The sequence below is a fragment of the Wyeomyia smithii genome, chromosome 3 (assembly GCF_029784165.1).
Source record: "Wyeomyia smithii strain HCP4-BCI-WySm-NY-G18 chromosome 3, ASM2978416v1, whole genome shotgun sequence".
NCBI lineage: Eukaryota > Metazoa > Arthropoda > Insecta > Diptera > Culicidae > Wyeomyia > Wyeomyia smithii.
The window spans coordinates 5,857,930-5,881,159 of NC_073696.1; the positions used below are offsets into that span (position 1 = coordinate 5,857,930).

General features: G+C 37.8%; 1 protein-coding gene across 2 annotated transcripts in view; it reads right to left on the minus strand.

The window, feature by feature from the left end:
• The window catches only part of LOC129726486 (insulin-like growth factor-binding protein complex acid labile subunit), a 43,028-nt gene extending 20,117 nt beyond the window's left edge, over positions 1-22,911 (minus strand). The window contains exons 1-3 of one of the 2 annotated variants that reach the window (XM_055683242.1): positions 21,287-22,911; positions 20,631-21,188; positions 3,391-3,582 (exon numbers count right to left, since the gene is read on the minus strand). In XM_055683242.1, the coding sequence (XP_055539217.1) occupies positions 3,391-3,582; positions 20,631-21,188; positions 21,287-22,198 (1,662 nt within the window). In that variant the 5' untranslated portion in view covers positions 22,199-22,911. Of the gene's footprint in view, positions 1-3,111; positions 3,583-20,630; positions 21,189-21,286 lie in introns of those variants that run through there. The other variant, XM_055683241.1, reaches the window with a different exon arrangement.
• Between the last annotated feature and the right edge of the window lie 319 nt (positions 22,912-23,230).

Consider the following 23,230-nt stretch of genomic DNA (forward strand, 5'->3'; position numbering starts at 1 on the left):
GCGAGGCCGAATGGACGCGAGGCCGAATGGACGCGAGGCCGAATGGACGCGAGGCCGAATGCACGCGAGGCCGAATGGACGCGAGGCCGAATGGACGCGAGGCCGAAAGGACACAATGCCAAGGGGAAGTGATGCGGAATATGTTATTATCCTCATCATCATCACAACATTCAATAACATGTATATCGTTTCAAAGTGTCATTTGGGAAGCAATACACTCGCGGCCTTCGGCCGACTCGCTGTTCAAGTGAATGCTGTCCTTACTCGCTACCGCTCGTTCGGACTTAACTAAGGGAAGAAAACTCTGTTTGAATAGACCTAGCAAACCAGTAGATCAGGCCGCTTCCGTCTTCGCCGCATGATTTCAAGAAAAGTATAATACCCAACTTAAACTCTTTAGGAATATAATAACACCTGAACTACATAATTGGATCTCATGCGATCGTACAACATCGCATTCGGCCGCGCGTCCATTCGGCCTCGCGTCCATTCGGCCTCGCGTCCATTCGGCCTCGCGTCCATTCGGCTTCGCGTCCGTTATGCCTTTTGGCAGTATGCCTCGTATCCATTATGCCTCACATCCATTATGCCTCGCGTCTGTATGCCTAGCATACTATGCCTAACATCCATATGCCTAGCGTCCATATGCCTCGTGTCCCGTCCCCTTTTTGCACAGTTGTGCCACAAAACTACAAAACAGTTCACCATTTCTTACATTTGCAGCGCGTGGTGTTGTTATGGCAATCAAACAAAACTGCGTAGAAAAATATCAGCCTCGAAAATAGTACCGTGGAATGGGGTGAAATCGAACACCTTAAATTAGGAATAAAAAGTATTGGTTTGTTTTGACACAATTTTATTTCATTCTAAATGGACTGCTGCTTCTGCTTTAGAAATTTCTAAACTTTACTCTCAGTTTTTCGTAAAAATTATAATCTTTGAAAACATGTTTGTGAAATTTTCACGGCGAACGAATATTGCAGAAAATCTAAAAACTTTCCTTTGGACGATGAAAAATGTTCAAACATTTTAATCCACACAAAAATATTATAAAAGGTAAAAACTGCATGAAAATGTTGACGACGAGATGTTAGCAACTGAATTGCGTTTGAATAGAACTATCGTTCTTCTTCATTTTTAGATGATGAAATCACGTGAATAATATAATGCTTTTAACGCACACTTTATTCGTGAATTAGGCTAGTTCTGCTCTGAGCCAATCGATAATTGAAAATATTGCTCGATCCATATTGATCCATCAAAAATCAAACGAAAATTATTTGTAACGTTTTTCGTATTCCTCCTCAATGTTTCAAAATGTTCAACCCCGAAAGAGAAAATTGCAACTACCATAATGGTCGATTCATCAATCAAATCGTCTGTACTCAATAAGTTTTACCAGCTCGAAAGGCTAACCTAATTATTGTATAAATTTTCGTTACCCAGCTTCGAAAGAGTGATACACACAGCCAGCAGCGCTGGAGGCTGCTTGCCGCCATGCACGAACACACACTCACACTGCTGCACGTAATCAACTTATGTCAACGAATGTAACAAAAAACAACCAACCATCGGCAGGCATTAGTATCATGGATGTGAAATTAACGAGGTAAACGCAATTTGGAACCATATGCACCAAGCGCCCGGCGAAAAACTTTCCGGGCCCCGCGCTCCAGGACGTGCGGAGGATTTTGTGTTTCGATTTCCGAACGTGCTGGATGGAGTTTCGTTTTTCTTTCTGTTTCCTTTTTATTTTCATTGTGCAGCGCTGGCAGCCGGTGGTGTTATGTATTTATTTTCTGCCACAGCTTCACACTGACTTCAATGCCTGGAAAAAGAATTGACGCTGGATTATACTTGAATTGTGTGCCTTCTAGGCGTCACCTGCGCAAAATGTTTATTGCGAATTTAGCATACGTGATAGGAACGTAATTGTTATATTCCTCGGGTAATAATATTCAGGAGTCAAGTTTTGTTTGTTGAAAACAAACAATAAATGTATGAGAACACTAAGTGGTACCAGGTTTTAAAATGTTTCGTTACAGCACATGATGGATAATATTAATAACAAAACTTTTCATTATCACAAACTGCATGAACGGCTCGGTATGTACCGCTAACGGCCCCCCTTAGAACACTAAACCCAAATGTTCAATCTGCTTCGGCTGTACGCCTTGTGAATCGAAGCTCAGTGAGCACTCCTTGCTGTGTTTAGACGGAAAGAAAATAAGAAAGTTTTCCGCTTTTTAATTTTGATTTATTTTGTTTTCACGGGCAAATGGCACTCTGGCGCGGCGGTGAGTTGGGTCAGACGATTACAATACTAGAGAAACATTTCAAAAGGTCCTATCTGCTTTGATCGATTTTTTGATCGTTCACTTTCGTTCAGTCACCACAACCTATTAAACACCTTCTATAAAACGTTATTTGCACGAGTTGATAGCGAAGAGATCACTCTAGCCTTTTGAACGAAAACCACGCTCGGGACAGTAACTAAAGCTGAACCATTATCAAAATAAAAAAAACACTTCGGAAAAACGATACAAGCAGATAGGACCTTTTGAAATGTTTATCTAGAATAACAGGAGGGCCTATACCTAGCTACGGGCTGAACCCGTCGCTGGGCGTGTGAAATTGTGAAATTTGCTCTGCCCCAGATGCTGCTGGTTTGATGCGGCCGTGGGGTTAAAAAATGTGGGAACTGTGCCAACTGGGTGTAGTTTATTTCCGTTTCCTGGTTTGACAAACAGTAGAAACGTGGAAGAAGATCATGATTTATTGAGAATATGACGTGTGCAGAAGAAAGGTTCTATTTTGCTTCGCCTCTACAGACACGATATGTTAGCGGGAAAATATTCAATTTTAAGTCTACTTGAAGGCATACTGACTATTTTAAACCGAAAAATTTTCTAGCTCGTGTTCAGATATCAGAAATAAAACAACTTTAAACAAAGATTGAAAGCAACATTGCACTGTTTGTACGTGTAATCTAGCAAGACAAAACAGTAACATTCAAAGGATTAGTTAGCAGGATTTGTCATTAAAAACGGTGCGGGACATGAACTGGAAACATAAATAAAACAACAGCAAAATGAGAAAAGTTTTTTTCATAAATTATTGAATAAATAACATTACCGGACGAAACAACATTAATTTAAGTGGAAGCGATCTGCTCGGTTATGATGTGCCTTCAGCGTACACAGAATGACAGTGGAAAGCCACAAACGGCACAGGTTCGGGGTCCATTAGTGCGGCAAAAGCTCAGCTTATCGACGGGGTGAACTGTCGCTGGCCGGACGGATGGGTGGGCGGAAAAAGGAACCCGACCGAACTGGCCGTCGTCGGTGATGTGGGCGTCAGGATAACGTCGCCCGGTTCGTGTCTACTCACGTGCTGCGCGAGCCGCCACTTTTCGCTCTGATGCTCGGACCGCCGCAGAATCAGCTGAATTAGTTTGAACGCTCCGAAAACCACGAACGCCCCGGACATCAACCACAGGATGGTGGATTTGGTGTCAAAGTTGTCCTGAATGGGACGGGTGTCGGTATGGCCTTCGTGGAATAGGCGGTAGCGGTGGTACTCCTGAAACGAGTAAAATTGTGATTTTAATATAATTGTAACATCAATGAGTGTTTATGTTTGTTTTTGATATTTGACACCAGTAATCTTTTTTCTGACATTTTGCACATATGACATCTTCGCAGAAAAAGTATATTCACCCCCCTTGCCCCCTATCTATATACACTTTGTTTTCTCTCTTGAAAATCAGGTTAATTTAATGAGTGTTCTTCCGTGATTTATCAATTTATGTTTATTTACTACACTGCAATTAAAAAAAAAAAAAAAAAACGGCGTTTATATCTTCATGGTGGTGAATGGTGAACATAGTAGCTTGTGTACCACTAGTGTCAACATTAAAACGCTTTTTTGTGTGTGAAATCAAGACGGCCAAATTGGAAACCTAAACGGATAAGTAGAAGTGTATTTGCATGCTTTCGATTTATTCGTTTTTTATTGATTTAATTTGTGTCAGCGCCGATCAGCGCATCTATATCACATAGACGCTACGGCTGCTGGTTGAAACATTCATTGTTATATTTTTGCATTGTTCGTTGCCTTTAGCCTTTGCCGTTGCTGCTGGACGAGTCCGGCCGGCGGTTGTTTGTTTGTTTATTATGGACTGTGCAAAGTGTGGTAATGTAGTTCGTGTTAGCGACGATCCCGTAGTTTGTGTGGGCAAGTGCAATTCTCGATTCCATCGAGTTTGTACACCGCTCACTAAAATAGCGGCGAAAGTCGTTAACGATAATGAAAATATTGTTTTCAAATGTGCTTCATGTTTATCGGCCCAAGAAGACGCCGGGAAAGATGATGCTATGAGTAGTGAGCTGACGGAGATCAAGAGTGTATTGTCATCTTTGTCTCAGTCGCTTACAGTACTCAAAGCGAAATCAAAACCCAGATAAACAGCGCGATTGCTAACGGTATCGATAGTATTTTAAAATCGATCAGCAACTCTCTTCGTGAGAGTATGGCAAGCATTGAAGCCAATGTTGCCAGAAAGTTGGATGATTTTAAAATAAATGTTATTGGTAACAATGATCGGGATAAACATGCTGCAATGAGTAGAAAGAGGTCTAGAACTGAGAGAACGATTCACTCTGAGTCGGACTCTATTCCCAACAAGAAAAAAATAATTTCGAATAAGCGGGACGAACCAATTGAAGACGTAGCTAAGCAAAATGACGAGGTTTTTGTTTCTGAAAATGCTTTGACATACGCGAACGTTTTAGCGGGGTCAAGTGGGAATGCAAATAAATTGAAGCGAGTGGAAAACCGTAAGACTCGGCCGGTCATTGTGATTAAACCAGTCGAGTCTTCTCAATCTAGTGAAGATACTAGAATTTTTTTGAAAAATAATTTAGATCCTAAAATACACAAAATTAGAAACTTTAGAAACGGGAAAGCAGGTTCGATAATTGCTGAGTGTGCAACAGGGGATAACATTGAAGTCGTGAAAAAGGACATTGAAAGCAATTTAGGTGAAAAATATAATGCTGTTATTCCTACAACCGCTAAGCCTAAGTTGAAAATTGTGGGAATGAGTGATCAATATTCCCCCGAAGTCTTTATTGACTTGTTAAAAAGTCAAAATGAAGACCTCGGTATCAATGAAGTCAAAGTTATTGCTCAATTTGTAAATTCAAGCTTCAAATATAATAAGTATAACACTATTATTGAAGTTGATAAGGACATTTTTAACCACTTGATGACTGCTTATAAAGTAAACATTGGGTGGGATAGGTGTTCGATTCAGTTGCTTTAAATGTGGAGAATTTGGTCATAAAAGCACAGAGTGTGTTAATCCTGAAACATGCTCCAAGTGTAGCGGACTACATAAGACATCGGAATGCTCATCGACTGATTTTAACTGCGTAAATTGTTTAAAATCTAAGAAAGAATTTCATTTGAACTTGGACGTAAAACATCCAGCATTTAGCACGCAGTGTCCGGTATATCGGAGACTGTTTGAAAAAAGAAAAAGCAACATGTTGTTAAGTAAATAGCAGCTGAAGCAAATGCAATGTGAGAGGAAGCGAGAGATAGTTTATCTAAATATTACTGGTTTATCTACAAATTATGCCGCATTGCGGCGTTTTGTGGAAACAACACGTCCGATGTTAGTATTGCTGGCTGAAACTCATATAGTAGAAGCTGATGCATTCGATCAATATAACATACCGGGTTACAAAGTTGCTTTTTGCCTTTCACACTCCAGACATACTGGAGGGGTTGCTATTTACGCCAAGGAATCTGCTAAATTCAACACTCGGTTAAACGAATGTGTCGAAAACAATTGGTTCCTGGGTATATCAGTTGAAAGAGGCATGACGATGGGAAATTTCGGAATTGTATACCATTCCCCCAGTTCAAGTGACCAGCGTTTTTTGGAAATTTGAGATAACTGGTGGGAGAGTTTTGTAGATTTAAATAAATTAAACGTTATCGCTGGTGACTTTAATATTAATTGGCTTAATGAACCAAATTCGAATCAATTAAAGCAATTAGCAGATTTTTTCAATTTGCGACAAACTGTTTGTCAATATACAAGAATTTCCAGACAATCTCGTACATTAATAGATCACGTGTTTTCAAATTTTGATAATGTTCATTCCATTACAGAGGCCGATTACAAAATTACAGATCATGAGACAATTTTTGTTTTTATTGAGAATGACCAAAACCGTGATGATAAAGTAAAGATAAAGTGCTGGAACAGATATTCGAAACAAGCAGTGTCTCAACTTGTTTCGAGAAGCTTGGATTTTCAACCAGTAACTGGTGATTTGGACAATAATGCAGCTGTTCTTACCAACACGCTGAAAGAATGTACCAATAGTTTAGTTTTAGAAAAACATGTAAACTTGCATAATGCAAACAGCTGGAACACTTTAGATCTTCTGCGTTTAAAACGAAAAAGAGATAAAAGGTATAAGCAGTTTTACAGAAGTAACAGTAACGATGATTGGTATAGGTACACCGCGGCGCGTAACATGTATTCACGTGCCTTGAAAAAGGCTCGGTGTGAATATATACAGCGGAAGATTGATCAACATCGAAATAACAGCAAACAGTTATGGAAAATTTTGAAGAAACTAATGATAAGTAAAGATTGTAGCCCGCAATCCATAACTTTTAATGGCTTAGAAGAACAATCGGCGCGAGTAATAGTAAATAAATTTAACAATTATTTCGTTAACAGTGTTCAATCGATAAATCATAGCATTGATTTGGTCAATGAGCCGGACGAGATAATACAGCCGATCAATAATAACTGTAGCTTTGATGGTTTTCATCCTATTACTTTTGCAGAGTTGAAAGATATTTGTTTTTCTTTGGAGAGATCGGCTGGTATCGACAATGTCAACGCAAAAGTAATACAAGATTGCTTTCATGTCATTGGACACGATCTGCTGGACCTTATTAATGAATCACTGCAAACAGGGCACGTGCCTAAAGTTTGGAAGGAATCACTTGTGGTTCCTATCCCCAAGATTACTGGGACGGATAAAGCCGAAGAGTTCCGTCCCATTAACATGTTGCACACATTAGAGAAAATATTAGAACTTGTTGTAAAAGGCCAGCTGATGGATTATTTAAATCGTAATGATTTGCTTATTCCATAGCAATCAGGTTATCGAGAGGGGCACTCTTGTGAGTCTGCATTGAATCTGGTGTTAGCAAAATGGAAAGAAAAAATCGAGGCTAAAGAAACTATTCTTGCTGTATTTTTGGATCTAAAACGCGCTTTTGAAACAATTTCTAGGCCCTTATTGTTGCAAACATTGGAGCGCTTTGGTATCGTAGGGACAGCATATAAATGGTTTGAAAGCTATTTGTGTGCTAGAACTCAGAAGACTCGTTTTAATGATTTTGAATCGGATGCCATTGCTAATACACTTGGTGTACCGCAAGGAAGTGTTTTGGGGCCCATTTTGTTCATAATTTATATTAATGACATGAAGCGAGTTTTACGGTTTTGCGATATAAATTTATTTGCCGATGACACTGTTCTGTTCATTGCAGCGAAAAATCCAAACGATATTGTTGCACTTTTGAATCAAGATTTACATTATCTGGCGAATTGGTTAAAGTTTAAACAGCTTAAATTGAATATTAGTAAAACACAGTACTTGATTATTTATTCTGCCAACTTCAGACCAGACGAAAACATTGTAATTGATGGTGAGACGATTGATCGCGTAAATGAATTAAAGTATCTTGGAGTTATTATTGATGACAAATTAACTTTCAAGTCTCACATAGATAATGTCATCAAGAAAATGGCGAAAAAATACGGTATTTTGTGCCGTTTGAAAAATGAATTGACTGTTAGTAGTAAAATTAGTCTTTATAAGTCAATCATTTCACCACATATAGATTTTTGTTCATCCATAATATTTCTTGCAAACAATACACAAATGTTGAGACTGCAGCGCTTACAAAATAAAGTAATGCGATTAATATTAAGATGTAATATATACACTTCCTCGAGTTTTATGCTGGACGCATTACAATGGCTTTCTGTGAAGCAAAGAGTATATTTTTTGACAATGGTGTTTCTATATAAGATTTTGAATAATATGCTGCCTCGCTATTTGTGTGATCGAATTGATAGAGGAAGTGATTTTCATAGGTACAACACTAGAAACGCGGATGATGCTAGAACACCACATTTTTTATTCGGAAGATCACAGAACTCTCTGTTGTACGAAGAAATAAACTTTTTCAATTCGATGCCAAGACAAGTAAAACGTTCAGCAACAATGGCGGAGTTTAAAAGGCTTTGTATTTCACACATAAAGTCTGTCTTGTAGACAGATTATATAGAATTTTTTGTAAATTAATGACGAAGATTGTAAAATTTAAACTTTTTTTCTAATTTATTGGGTACATCAAGTTATTATGTTCATTGATGATGATGGATTTTTGTTTGAATATAGTTATATAATAATTGATATTAGAGTTAAAAAAAATGAGTCGGCTACACATGTTTGAGCCACGCGCGCGTAGACTGACATAGACAATCTGGATATTGAGTACATCAGGTTTAAACCCCTGAAATTGAAACAAAAAGCATAACGGGTTGATAAGTTGCTTTTTGAGTTGCTGTCACCTTTATTTTCTTAATTTATTTGCTTTTACGATTTAAAAAAAGGGTTCGGAGAAAAAAACTGAAAAGGCTTGGGTTTGCCTGTGGACTGTAGAGCTCGTTATCGGGAATTATAGTGTCATAGGATCTCTCTCGTAGTTCTGGATCGTTATCCAGAACCAATTCTGTTTAGTTAACGCTCCTAAATGTTAGGTTCAATTCCTAACCAAGTCCAGATAATTTTCGGGTTGGAAACGTTCTGGATGAGCCTTGGATCAATGTTATTGAAAAATCGTTTATTTTTTATTTATTTTCAAATTATTGGTATTCTTTTGAAGGGTTACTATGTCTGTATTAATAACCAGTCCGTTATTTGCTTGTCAACTGGTTACATTATATGACTCTATATAATATCTTACTTAGATAAATCGACCAGCTCAAACCGATGTAGGGGTATGAGGTGGGACCATCATCATCATTTATTCTCTTGATATTTTATGTGATGAAGTATGAAAAAGGGTAAAAAATTACGCAGAAAAGTTTATCTGCCTCAAACGGATACCACGATTTAAGTTTGTTTTACAGATTTTAGTGTGTATTCTGCAACTTTCTCGAATGTAAACATTGTGTCTAATTGTTATTCAGTGCTCTCGCAGTTTTCGTTCTCAAAATTTCAGTTTCGTGTTGAAAATTCAAAGTTATTTGCTGCACAATACCCAAATTACGCTCAGTATCCGAAGTTTTATTATTGAAAATTACAAAACTGGCAAAAGCGATTGTAAAACTGCACAGAGATAGCACGGTGTCAAAATTTCGATTATTATCTAATTTTCATGTACCTCTGATTTTTTCTCGCAAAAATGTTGCCAACTGGATAAGAATCAAGGATGGGGAAGTTAAAAAATATTTCATCGGCGATTTTTTGAAAAATTTGGATTTTAATTTTTTTAAGCGCAAATCTACAAAAAAAAAATTCCCTCTAAATTCACTAATGTCAGTCATATTAACATAGTCAGCAACCAGTGCATTTGAGGGTAGTGCAGTGTCATTTAATTTCAAAAAATTTAACAATTAAAACAGTCATTTTACCACAGACAAACAAACGTACCACTCCATACAAAATTCTAAAAAACTGTGGTTCCGATTATTTTGTGCGACACGTACTGAACATATTCCGCAAATGATAAGCTTTCAGCCTTACTGCTGTTTCTGGCAGCACGGCACGCGACTGTCTACTGAGTTCAAAGGTAAAAGGGCTGATGTGCACCACCGCTGGGCGGGAATATTCCGCGTAATTGAAACTCATTTGAATTGACATAATATGAATATAAATTTCAAGGTACCTCACGGTCTCAAAATTTCGATTGTTAACGAATTTTCATGTACCTCTATATTTTTTCGCAGAAATGTTGCCAACTGGATAGGAATCAAGGATCTGAAAGTTAAAAAATGGGGTAAGGAACATATTCTAAGCAGCTTTAGGAACCGCCTGTGTATTCAGACGAAATACTCGAAATGTGTTGGGTGAAACTCAAACAGTAGTATATCAATCTGTTCTCTATCATTTTCTCTGTTCGAACTTGTTTCAGATAGTAAAACTAAGTTAGCAAACTTTAACAATCATTAATCAAAGTTACCAAGCGAGGGACACTATTCCAATCACCCCGAACCTATTTTAAGCAGTTTCCATCTGTTTTGCAAGCGTTTTTTTTTCAGCACCTGAAGTGGCTCCTAAATGGCTGCAATATAGATCGATTTGTTTCAATTGCAATTGTTCACAGATTTCTTTGTGATTAACGGTATTTCTTATGTTCGTAAGACAGCTAGATGTCCAAGTAAGCATCACCTGAAACAAATTGGTCAGTCAGATGACGAAATTTGTCGCCTCTGCGGGTTCGAATGTGAAACCTCAGAACATTTGCTTTGCCACTGCAGTGCACTAATACAGCGCAGAATAAGAGCCTTTGGAAAAGGAACTTTGGAGCCTTTTGAGGTCTGGTCTGCGAATCCTAATGAGGTAATACATTTCATACGAAATTCAGTGCCTAATTGGGAGAAAGGGTGCGATATGACAACGACGATCACTTCCATCAATAGTGATATGTCTGCCACGAGTACCTAGACTAAAGAAGAGGTATACCACAAAAGATCAAAATAATGGTCGCAGTGGTCCAAATCTTACAAAAAAAAGACAGCTAGACAGTTTTCGTTTCCATCATTGAAATTGTCGATATTGATCAAAATGCAGGAGTTTGAGGCCTGTTTTCTTCGACTGATTAAAATAAGCGCTACTGCTTAAGCCGTTCCCTTCCCTATTCCATCGGCGATTTTTTTGAAAAACTGAATTAATTTATTTAAAAGATAAAAGACGTTCAGCGCAAAAAAATTAAGATGTAACAATTTTTGTGGGATGCAGGAAAAACGTACGGAAATCCAGCAAACCAGTTTGTCTTTATGTTTTCGTAGAGAAAATTTCCTTAATGTTCAATCTTTGTCGGATTAGGTAAATAAATTCATTAAAAAACATTTTTCCTTTGAAAAATTCAAAGTTATTTATATTTAAGTATCTTTATTGGAGTCGTGGACGTGCATATCTCGATGCTTCAGATCTTGTTCGAAAAGATGCGTCAGCAATAAGTAATTTGACAATAATTAGATCACATTCGACTTAACTTTGGACTGTCAGTACACCCCCAGATAACAACTTCCGCACAAAACTCTAGGATACTTTTTATTATTTTCGTTATACATAGGCAGAAAGTGAGAAAAGAGCATTTTCTTCCACTGCTCGCCTATTCTTTTCGTAGATTCAGTTTTTTTGAAGCACAAGGCGCAAACCAAATTTCTACATTTCTCGTGGTATAGCTTCATGGTTTATCCGTAAAATTTTCGAAATAAAGTGACATTGCACTATCCTCAAATGCATTGGTTGCTGTGATTTCCTATGGTTAAATCACAGACAAACAGAGGTACTTTGAAATTTATATTCATGAATGAAAATAACGGTCAATTCAAATGAGTTTCAATTACGCGGAATGTTCCCGCCGCAGCGGTGGTGCACATCAGCCCTTTTACCTTTAAACTCAGTAGACAGTCGCGTGCCGTGCTGCCAGAAACAGCAGTAAGGCTGAAAGTTTATCGTTTGCGGAATATGTTCAGTACGTGTTGCACAAAATAACCGGAACCACAGTTTTTTAGAATTTTGTATGGAGTGGTACGTCTGTTTGTCTGTGGTAAAATGACTGACATAATTGTTACATTTTTGAAACTAAATGACACTGCACTACCCTCAAAAGCACTGGTTGCTGACTATGTTAATATGACTGAAATTAGGGAAGTTAAAGGGATCTTTTTTCGTAGATTTGCGCTAAAAAAAATTAAAATCCAAATTTTTCAAAAAATCGCCGATGAAATATTTTTTAGCTTCCCGATCCTTGATTCTTATCCAGTTGGCAACATTTTTGCGAAAAAAAATCAGAGGTACGAAAAGCGTGGCTTCTTCTCACCAGCTAAGTGATCGAGGCGTCCTTCAAAGACAACTGGCCGAATTAACAGAGCTATCGTGAAGAAGGCGGAGTTGGACAGGGGACTATCAGCTTCGAAAATTACGAAACAGTTCGAAAGCGAGTTTTCCATTCAACTGACATCATAATCCGTACGAAATCGCTCTCATTAGGAAGGTCTTAAAAACAGAGTAGTACTCAAGAGGCCATGGTTATTCGCAAAAAATATCAAAAAAAAGTTCAAGTGGGCCCTGGACCACATTTCATGGACTAGTGATAACTGCAATAAGATGATTCGATCAGATAAGACAAAAGTAATGTTTTTTCGGGTTCTGATGGTATCACAAGAAAATGGCGGCATATTTATGGTATCGGAGAATTTAAGCTATATTAAGCTATATCATGACCAAGGAGGTTTATTTTGACATTTTGAATCGAAAACTACAAGCGACTGCAAAAAAAACTAGAGTTGGGGCGCAGACATAAGTCATTCCGATTCCGGGATTGAGGTAATATATGCACCCAACGCAAACGGGGAACATTTTATTACTTTAGGGCAATTTTTTATTACTTATTGTGTCTTATGACCGCGCATTATACACAAAGAGTAACAAACAAAAAGTAATGAAAATTATGACGGCCACACGCTTGTATGTGTTTCTGGAGAAGAACATACAGCCAAGCACCGCAATGCATGTGTTAGCAAGACTTCACTCGCTGCATTTGTATTGATGCAACGATCAGGTTCATTTTTGTCCGCTTCACCCACACATAATCAGAATCTCAACCGTCAACCTCAAATGTCTAATTAGAAACACTTTCGTTTCGTCCCCTTGTGTTAACTTGAAATGGAAATAGATCATTGCACACGAAAAATAACCTCACTTTTCCTACACTTCCCACGGGTTTGTTTACAATCTGTTCCATTCACTTTTTATGTGATAGGAGTGAAAATGAATGATACGAGTACGCCTTTGCGAATTCGTTACTGTGATCTTTTGGTTTATTCTTAAAAACATATTTTTTAAGAAGACATTTCCGCATTTTTATTCGAGCCGAAAATTTTACTATGTAAATAAACCCGCGACAACTGTCAAATCCCTTTCTTCTTCTTGTTTTGTGACGTCATCGTGCAATGATCTATATGTAATACTGTCTGACCAGAGTTGCCGAAGTTGCGAATATTGTCTGGTTAGGCACGAGTATTGTATTTTCAAACAGGTGCAAATGAGTTTCCATGAACCAATGAGTATGTGTTTTAGATATCTTGCAGGAAAGCGAATGTTTTTGTTTTTCTCTAACGCAGTTTACAGATCGTGATGTCATTTCAAGACGCATTTCAAGTCTTTGAAATCATCAACGTTCGCATACTCTTTGACGGAGAAAATGCTGCTTGGCAGCTCTTGTCATATTTTTTCTCTACTCCGTATGCATATAACGAGCGAACTAATACACGCACACCGGATGAATTGGAGATTGAAGAAACTTGAAAGCCATGTGCAACATATGCGACGGTGTGTGATTTTTTTTTGCTTGAGATGGAAAGGGAGCAGTTTTCGACAGAAAAATCTTGCATGTGGTTCAAACGACCATTATTAGATAGTCGTACTCCCGTAATACGTGCTAAATATATGGCAGTATGTGTTGTTACTTGACTGGGGAAGAATTTTATTGCCTTTAAAGAAATAGGTTTGTTACCAAAAAGGCAATTTTGCGCTATTGCTTCTAAAGTAATAAGGAAAAGTTTTGCGTGTGTCCATTTCAGGATGTTTCAAGGCAGTTTGAATTTAAAATGGTGTCAAAGATCGGATGTTGGCCGGACGGATATCAGAAACGAAGGGAACAAATCATTGGTGGTATTACCTGCAGAGTAAAATTGCTTTTGGTAGTAAGTACAACTTACCCACAAAGTTTCATTGAATTCTGAGAGGGTGCTGCCAACATCTGGTCGATATGGCGCGAAATCCGCCTTTATCTATAAATCCATTCAAAATTTAATGTCTATGTAATTCGCTCAAAAAACGGGTAACCATTTCAAACTTTTAGTGAAACTTTGCACAGATGTTCCTATGGAATGAAGATGTTATTTTCTGCTATTAGTATTTTTTTTAAAAATTGGGACTAATTTGTGAAAAAGGTTTATGTAAAAAGGGTATTGATGATTATAAATATTCCAAGAGCAAGAACTTTAATTAATTATCGCAATGAAGCTCTTTGCAATGTAGGACGACGTCTTTCTATGAGGATCCATTTCGAGATTTCTTTCGCATCTGGTGAAATGTTTTATATATAACATTTTAATCATGTATAGCGATGTGAAAATCGACACATTTGATTATGGATTATACAACATTCGATGCTTGTATTTTATAAGATTTATTTTTAGCTCTAAATAATATATTATAATACTTACTATTAAAAAAAAAGACAATGAACAAGCCCAAAGCAATTTTCGACGCTAATTTTGCAACGCGTTTTTCTCGAAACTCTGATGCTAGTGTTGCGCGAAACCGACGAGATGCTGCATATGAAGCACATAGAACCATACAGCTTTTTAAGTTCCGTCATTCTCGCTTCTGCGTTTACGGAACTGGTCATTCTCATTGCCTTAGAGAAAAAAGTGACCGACTCGCAGAAGCGACAATGACGGAGCTTGGAAAAGTTGTATAGTTGTATGCGCTTCATATGCATCATCTCTCGGAAGATATTTAAGAACTGCTGCTGGTGCGTCCGCTTCAGAAGCCAAATTAGTAATGAACGCACGCTGCATGCCTGTACTGCTTTTATGCATGAAAAGAATCGTGAGACTATGTTCCCTAGGGTGGCAGCGAAAATGATCATGTCAAATTTCTAAAACCGACCATGTACATTTTGTTTATTGACCTAAAAAAAAAGATCTGTGCAGAATTTCAAATTATTAGGGATCTTGATTTTCGAGGGTCAAAACATCAAAATTTTAAGCGCTTCGTGGCACACCTAAATCAAAGACCTTAAAGTTTTCAACCTTTGAAAAACCACCAAGCGGGAAGTACAGGAAATTGGGAAAATTGACTTTTTTTTCGATGCCAAATGTCTTAAACATGCATAGTGCGTCGAGATCTGGTGTGACCTCGAAAAAAAAAAATTTCGAGCGAAAATCGACCTTCTGGGACTTGGCCGTTTTCTGAGCAACCGAAAGCTCAATATGGAATATTTAAAATCGGGATTCTAGAATGACTCACAGTTCGTTCCAAACCAGACGTAAATTATTTTAGTGTTCATTTGTTATCTCAAACTTGATTTTCATCAAACTTATGCCATTAACGTTGCGTTACTCGATGTGGAACTCGTAAATGGAAAATTACAAAGAGTTTTGTACAAAACATAACAGTTGCTCAAATGGGGAGTTTTAATTTGAAAAAATACTTGCTTTTTCTTATACTAATCGATAAGGTCGGTCTTTCAGTAGGCACTACGTATTTTTTCTTAAATCTCTACGATTTTTCTTTGATTTTTAAATTGAAAAAGAATATTTTTTTACTCACTGGCGAGTAGTGAACAAAAAGACACTTCTGCTACAAGAAAAAATAACCCTCGTAGAGCACAAAATGACATTTCTGTGGAAATATAACCCTAATTCGCATGCTTTAACAGGGATGCCAAATGCGAAGACTTGTTTTAATTTCGAAGACATCAGGGCTCGTGTGAATAAGTGGAAGCCTAATAGTCGGTGTGTTAATCGCACCCGATTGAATGTTTTCACTGGGATTTTTGCTAACATTGAATGGGGACCGTGTTTACAGATTGCTTATGTGTGCAGATATTTTTTATAGAGTGTGAAGACATTTGAAATATGACTTAGCATCCCTGTGTCATGATTTCTTGACGGCAGGGTTTGTCCTAAAATCACTTACAGTTGTTAAAATTCGAAATCAATTTTTTTCAATAGTACTGCTGTTTAAATTGAAAACAAGTCAGTAGAAAATGAAATTCTTTGACATTTCTAATCAAAAGAAAAAATAACATACATACCCCTAAAACACCTTTTTTTGATCAAAAATTTTTTTTTTCGATATAACTCCAGACCTCGTCGTTTTATGCATTTTTAAGACATTTGGCTTAAAAAAATTTTTTTTTTGATTTTAATAATTTCCAGTACTCTACCCTTGGCAGATTTTCGAGGATTGAAAAATCGCAATTTTGAAAAATCGCTGAAATTTTGCACAGATGATTTTTTTTGGACCAATAAACAAAATATACATGGTCGGTTTTAGAAATTTGACATGACCATTTTCGCTTCCACCCTAATGTACATGGTCGGTATTTCAATTCGATGAAGACTTTTTTCCATACATCTCATTACCGCCCTGATGTTCCCACACCAACGTACCGTGCTACAGAGGATGGGAGACGCGAAAGGTAGGCGGATCGGATTGTGCCTGATTTTTTTTCGGTTCAATTCTTGTGCGGCAGAAGACAGTTTCCGACTGTAGAATGGACAAAGTGCATGATGGCTGCTATGAAAGCAGCAGATGAATTGCTACTTCACTACTAACTGAAACGAAATTCGGTTTTTGGGAGTACTTGTTACAATACAAACACTGTCCTTCTCAGGACAAACAAATTTACAATTGAAAAGTTAATTAATTTTTTTTTTGGTTATACCCATAGGTATAGACCGAATTGACACGAGCTGGAAGAAATATGTTTTCTTTTGCCATGGTAATAGGTCGAGCACTGGTACACTGGCTTCTACAGGACAAATAGGTTTGAAAATTGAAGAGCTGCAATAGCTTGAAGAAAAGTGTTCTAATAAGTGGTGGTGATAGCTTGAGTATTGGCTCACTGTCTTCTCTACGGGATCAAAATTTATGACATTAGAAGACATGAACGATACTAACATTTCTGTTCGTCGTGAGGGGACAGGAGGAGTTATGCGATGAATATGTCGTTACAATGAGATCTAAATATATTAAAGCGGTGATGAAATTGGAACCAATGACTTCGGCAAGTAAAAATTAAGGCGTGGTAATTTCAGTTTCCTACCCTCTTGCTTTTTGTAGTAACGTTAGATAAATATTGACAATTGTATGATCATAGTGAAAAAAATTTTAAAATTCCCCAAAATAAATAAAGAAAAGCTGTAAAGGTTTGCTTGAGCGGTATAATGTCTTCAGCAAAGTTTTAGACAATAACTTTGTCCTTCTAGAAAAGAAGACCGTAAGACAAAACAATTTTTCATAGTAAAAAGTAAATTAGATATCAAACATCTTCGTCAGTGATTTTCATAAGCAGGTCATAACATTACTACAGAAATACGCCGAAGAAAACCATTGGTGATGACGTTCGATACCTCTCTCAAAAAAGGCATTTAAAAAGAAAATCTCATAGTTTTGTTCCAAATTTTTACTGTGTAGGTATATAATGCGTTATTATCTGTAATTTTTTTGAAGACTATACCAATCAAACAATCCGTTTTGGCTCTAAAACTTTTTTATCATTATTAGGCACTCAGACAATTCCATTCATAAGCTCTTTGCAGTAAGAAATCTTGCTTCAGGAGCTTTTCCTGAACCGTGAGCCTGCCTATTGATGACAAAAATATTTTTAGAGCCAAAAAGGTTTGTTTATTTGGTTTATTTAGTGTCTTCGGCAAAGTTGTAGATAATTTTGTCCTCCTAAAGTACTTTGCCGAAGACATCATATCAATCAAACAAACAGTTCTGGCTTCAACATTTTTTTTTTGAAAAATTTAAAATTTTTATTTATGACCATCATATTTATCTTACCTTGTAATAAACTTTTGGAGAGAACAGTTTTTTAAATTGTTACCCAGAGGAGTTAAACTAACAGTCGATAGAAAGCATAGCGTAAATTGTTACTGACCAAATTGTTCTGACTCTAGAAATAATTGTAACCGTCAAGACCCTTTTAAAAAAATCTTTTTCACACATTAATCACGATCAAACAAAATACTAATAGCACAAAACGGCATCTTTAGCCCATAGGAATACCTGTGCAAAGTTGCAGCCAAATCATAAATAGGAATCAGAAAAAGAATATAAAAATTGCGACCTTCTTTATGTAACTGCTCGTCTATATTACAAAATAAATAAAGCAGACATGAAAAACACAGCTATCTTCAATTATAAGCTGTCAAAGTTTTTAATGAGTATTTACTCAAACATCTTATTTATTTCTTCCAATCTTCATTTTCGATTTCCGGCCTCTGGGCATAATCCCGGTTCCGAAAGCACTAATATTGGACGGTTCTTGACTTTCTGGCTGTTTTTTTATTTTCAAAAACTGGTAGTCCCCATTAGGAATTTAAAAATAGCGTGTGGCGTCGTCTTCTTTTGGGCAGATTCTGGAAACACCCATATTTGGAAGTATCTGTGTGTATTATTTCCAGAAACTGGAAGTTGCCATCTTCGCTTTTAAAAGAGCGTTTGGAGTTGATTTCCGACCTGCGGACAGCCTCTCGATTCCAGAAATACTTAGAAATACGGTTTTATCATTTTGTGCGTTTAAACTGGAAGATGCCATTTTGAATTTCAAAATGGGGTCTAGGTTCACGCAAAAGTTCAAGCTTTAATCATCAAATGTGTCCTTTCAATTCGCACAGAATTTGCTCTGACTTCGCACAACCAATGCGTGATATGCATAACGCAAAAGTTGTACAAGGAATACATTGACAGAGATCAAAATCAGAATATGTATCATATACACAAAAATCACAAAAATCAGGCAATAATTTCTTCAATGGAGTCAGTACCCAACTTATCAGTATTGATTGCTGGTTGGACTGTTTTAACGATGCCAACCTTCTGAACATCAGCTGATGCTTTATAAGTGTAGTGGTTTTGAGCTGCGCAGTACATTCAAAATACGCTAGAGCATCAAATGCGTTATGCCCAACGCACATGCGTTGTACTGGTTCCAACTTTAATCAGTAAAGCCTGTAGTACACTCTTTGACCGAGTGTCAAATATTTGTCACTTTTTGACAGATAAAAATTTGGTCAAAGATAATTATTTGTCAGTCTCCAATTTTAACATGGGGCAAACACGAGCAAACAACAATCATGATGTCAAATAAATTTGACCATTATGTCAGAAGGTCAAATATTTGACCATTAGACAAAGAGTGTACTACAGGCTTAAGGCTGATACAAATTTCGTATTCTTTTTATGTCCAAGGTTATGAAAGTTAGTAGGCAAAAAATAAATAACACCGAGACAAAAAAAAAAAAGAAATATCTTTGATCAAAGTTTGTGTGCAAGTTATGACGTTTGTAACTTGCACTCAAATGAATGTTGGAAAATAATTTTTTTTTATTATTATCATTTATTTCGCTTGTCTTTTGACGACACTCTTGCTGTCACTGGACTTGTTTGGTGCTAAATAAAGCATTTATGCTGTCGGAAAACCAATAAAATGAACAAAACGGTTTGTGCTTTTTTCCTTCCCCTTCCAATATTCAAGATTTTTAAAGGGGGGGGGGGAGGGGGGTTGACATTAAATGAAAATTGAATTTGTAACGGCCTAAATGCGCTAATTTCGCTCATAAATGATCTGGTTACGCACACTCAGGTTTTGCGCGTTGATTTTTGGCTTCTGGGTATCTGGAATGACCATGTGCTATATGGCCATTTTAGACTGTTTCCCAGAAATCAGAAGTCGCTATCTTGGATTTAATAATCGCAAGTGGATTTGATTTTCACCTTCTGAGCACCATCTCCTTTCTGAAAGTACCTATATTGAGTGGTATTTAATCATTTTGGACTGTTTTATAAAAACCAAAAGTCACCATTATGGAATTCAAAATCTTTGGTTGATTTCCAGGTTCTGAGTATCATCCCGGACAATTCTAGATTGTTTTCCAGAAAGCGTGTGTCGCCATCTTGGATTCTAAAATGGCATCTAGCGTCGGAATTTTGGTTGCTGAGCACCATCCCGATTCCAACGTTAGCCAAATTAGATGGTATTTGACCATTTTTGGCTATTTTCCAGAAATGGGGAGCTCGAAGTCCAAAAAGTTGCTCAAGCGATACCTTTCTTTGATAAACAAACAGCTGAAGACAATCTCACATTCATTTGGATTCATAATGTGGTATCAAAGCTATTTCTTTTTTAAATAATCTCGCAATTCCATTGTATGCAAGTGAACTTGTATACAACATATATTATTGTCTTTTCCCCTTTAATAGTTTTTCAGCGAATTGCGTTAATCTTCATGAATTTTATAGAGAGTATAATTTTAATGAAGTTTGCTCTATTATTGAATATTGCTAGGGTTTTTTCTGCGATTATGAAAGGGTAAATTTATTTATAACCAACGATTTGATTCCACCAGTGTGAAACTTTCCAGGCAAATTATCTTTGGAATATCGCATGAGAAAGTGAAGAGGTTGGCTACTCCAGGAGTCGATGCAACAACAAATTTAACAATTTCGTTTTTGCATATTAATTCAAACAACTTTTCCCATACTCACCGAAGAGTCATAATCCGCTCGGACTGCATGTTCTACAACCACTATATCGCGCTTCTTGCCCCGCTCGTCGGTACACTCCACCCCCTGGGTGTTCAATATGCTATCCTTCGAGTAAACCACGTAATTATTAGCGTAGTGGATCTTTTTGTTCTGCTTCATCAGCTCCAAAATCAGAAACTGGCAGCTCCACGGATTATCATACAACTCAACAAGTTCCACATTGCGCAACAGGGAAACGTTCAACCGCTGGAACTGATTGTGGCTTAAATTAAGCGCGTGCAAATTAACGATCGACCACATGAAGGCATCTTCCGACAGCTGATTGTAGGCTAGATCGAGCGTATGCAACCGGCTCGTATCCTCGAACATATTCGGCTCAATTTCGGTGATTGCATTGCGCGAAAGATTGACGCTCTCCACCCGGGGGCTGTATTCGAACAGTTTATTCTCGACGTAAGTCAACCGGTTGGCGGAGAGATCGAGCGTGCGGATGGCCGAGAAGTCCTTGAAGAAGTACTTGTTCAACTGAGCCAGCTGGTTATGGCTGGCATTGAAGACCTGCAATGCGAAACGATAAGATAAGGCGGTTGAGATTTATTTCACTCTTTAAATAACGTGAGGATTACCGCTCAGAGTGTCACGTGGGGAATACTTGCCTCGAGACTGGTTAGACCTTTGAAGCTATCCTCATGCAGTTTATCTATTCGATTATAGCTGATGTCTAGCAGCCGAAGGTCGGAATTTTTTTTAAAGGTGTGTTCGGCTACGTTCTCCAGGTGGTTGTGACTAATGTTTAGAAATGTTAGTCGGGGTAAATTGGAGAGAAGGTCTGTTTCAAAGATACTAATCTGGTTGTCTTGCAGTTGCAAGGTTTTTAGGTGACTGTTTCCGATGAAGGCGAAAAAGTCAATGTAGGTTATCTGGTTGTGGTGGAATGATACCTGGGACAATTTGCTTAGTCCTTTTAAAGTGGTTTCTTCTATAGAAGTTAACAGATTACGGCCGAGATTAAGATATTTCAGATGCGGAACTACTCTGAATGTTCCCTCCGGGATGATGGAGATCAAATTTCCTGCCAGATTTAGTTTAGTGAGATTCGGGTAACGTTTGAATGATTGTTCGTTGATGCCTTTCAGCAGGTTTCGTCTGAGATCCAAAGTATGCAGGTTTTCCAAATCGTGGTCACTCCAAGATTTGACGGTGGTCAGGTTGTTTCGGGAGAAATTAAGTACTTCGAGATTCCTCAATCCATTCAAAGCAAAATCCTGCAGATTGTTTAATCTGCTATCACATATTTCGAGTGTTTGGAGATCCGAAAAGCGGATAAAAATGGCGTTTGGAAGTTCCTGCAGATAGCAATGATTGATGGTCACCGTAAGTGGATTTTGACTATATTCACGAATGTTTCGCAAATCCTCCACGTAGCAAGCCTGGAGGGTAATTGCGTCCTGGTTTTCATCTAGCTCAATGTCAGCCACATGACGACGCTGTGCAGCTGTTAGCTCCCAGCGGAAGGACAAGTTTACGAGTACTACAAGCAGCACTGGAATTAACACTCGACCGAACATTTTGTCTCTGGTTTAATTTGAAATTTATGTTACATTGGAGACTTTCGACCCCGAATCTCTCACCGCAGTAGAACGATGAAACTTCTACTGTTTAAAATAAATAATTCAACAGCACACTGACGCTAGGTCCTTTTTTAGAATTGCGAATGCGCTGGCTGGAAAACTACCCCTAAAATGTTTTCCACACTTCCGCTTCCTTTGTCCTCATATCCTCATACAGAATGGCTTTTGTCAGAGATAATTCTACTATATTGTTACAGCAACTATTTATTCAAGAAAAACTTGACTTCACGGGCCGGCTGTTGGTTGCCGGAAGCTGTCACAGTTTTGAAACTGACAGAACGTCCAAAAAGTGCACTCAGTATCAACGTCGGTGGATGGTATCCGAAGTCATAATTCGAAACTCATTTGCACAAGTTTTCCGAAGCGATAATAATGAGACCGCGTAGACAGCGCAAAACCTGCATATATCTAGTAGGTACGTACGACCACTTGATGAGCACCACTTTCCACTGACTGACGGAAAAACACGCGCGCACTCCGTTCTGAACACTCGAAGCAGCGCGCGGCCCTGTTCTCTGTGTCTCGGGCGACAAGATATGGGACTATAATTTATATGGGACTATTTTTAACGTGTTCTCGTACCGTAAGCTGCGCGTATTGTTTCTACTCCGCGTGGAAGTATGTAGGTACTACGCTTCGGGAGAAGCAGATGATAGTAGATGCGGTCCCTGTGATTCATCAGCGTGGGCCAGGAGGTACCATCATCATCTGTCAGCGCGATGGAAACGCGTCTCATTGGATGGTGTCGCCGACGCACGGTGGGTTCGGTTTGAAGTAATTTTATTCAAAAATATAAAATCATGAAGTGTAGGATAAATTAAAAAAAAAAATTACCGTTTTTGTCATTTTCGACAATTCAGTGCCGTGTTTCGGGGGACACATGACGTTTCCATCGATTTTCAGACCATTTTTCCTCAAGGCTTATTTTAAAAAAGTGGTGTATCAGTTTTAGTTTGTGAAATCTGCGAT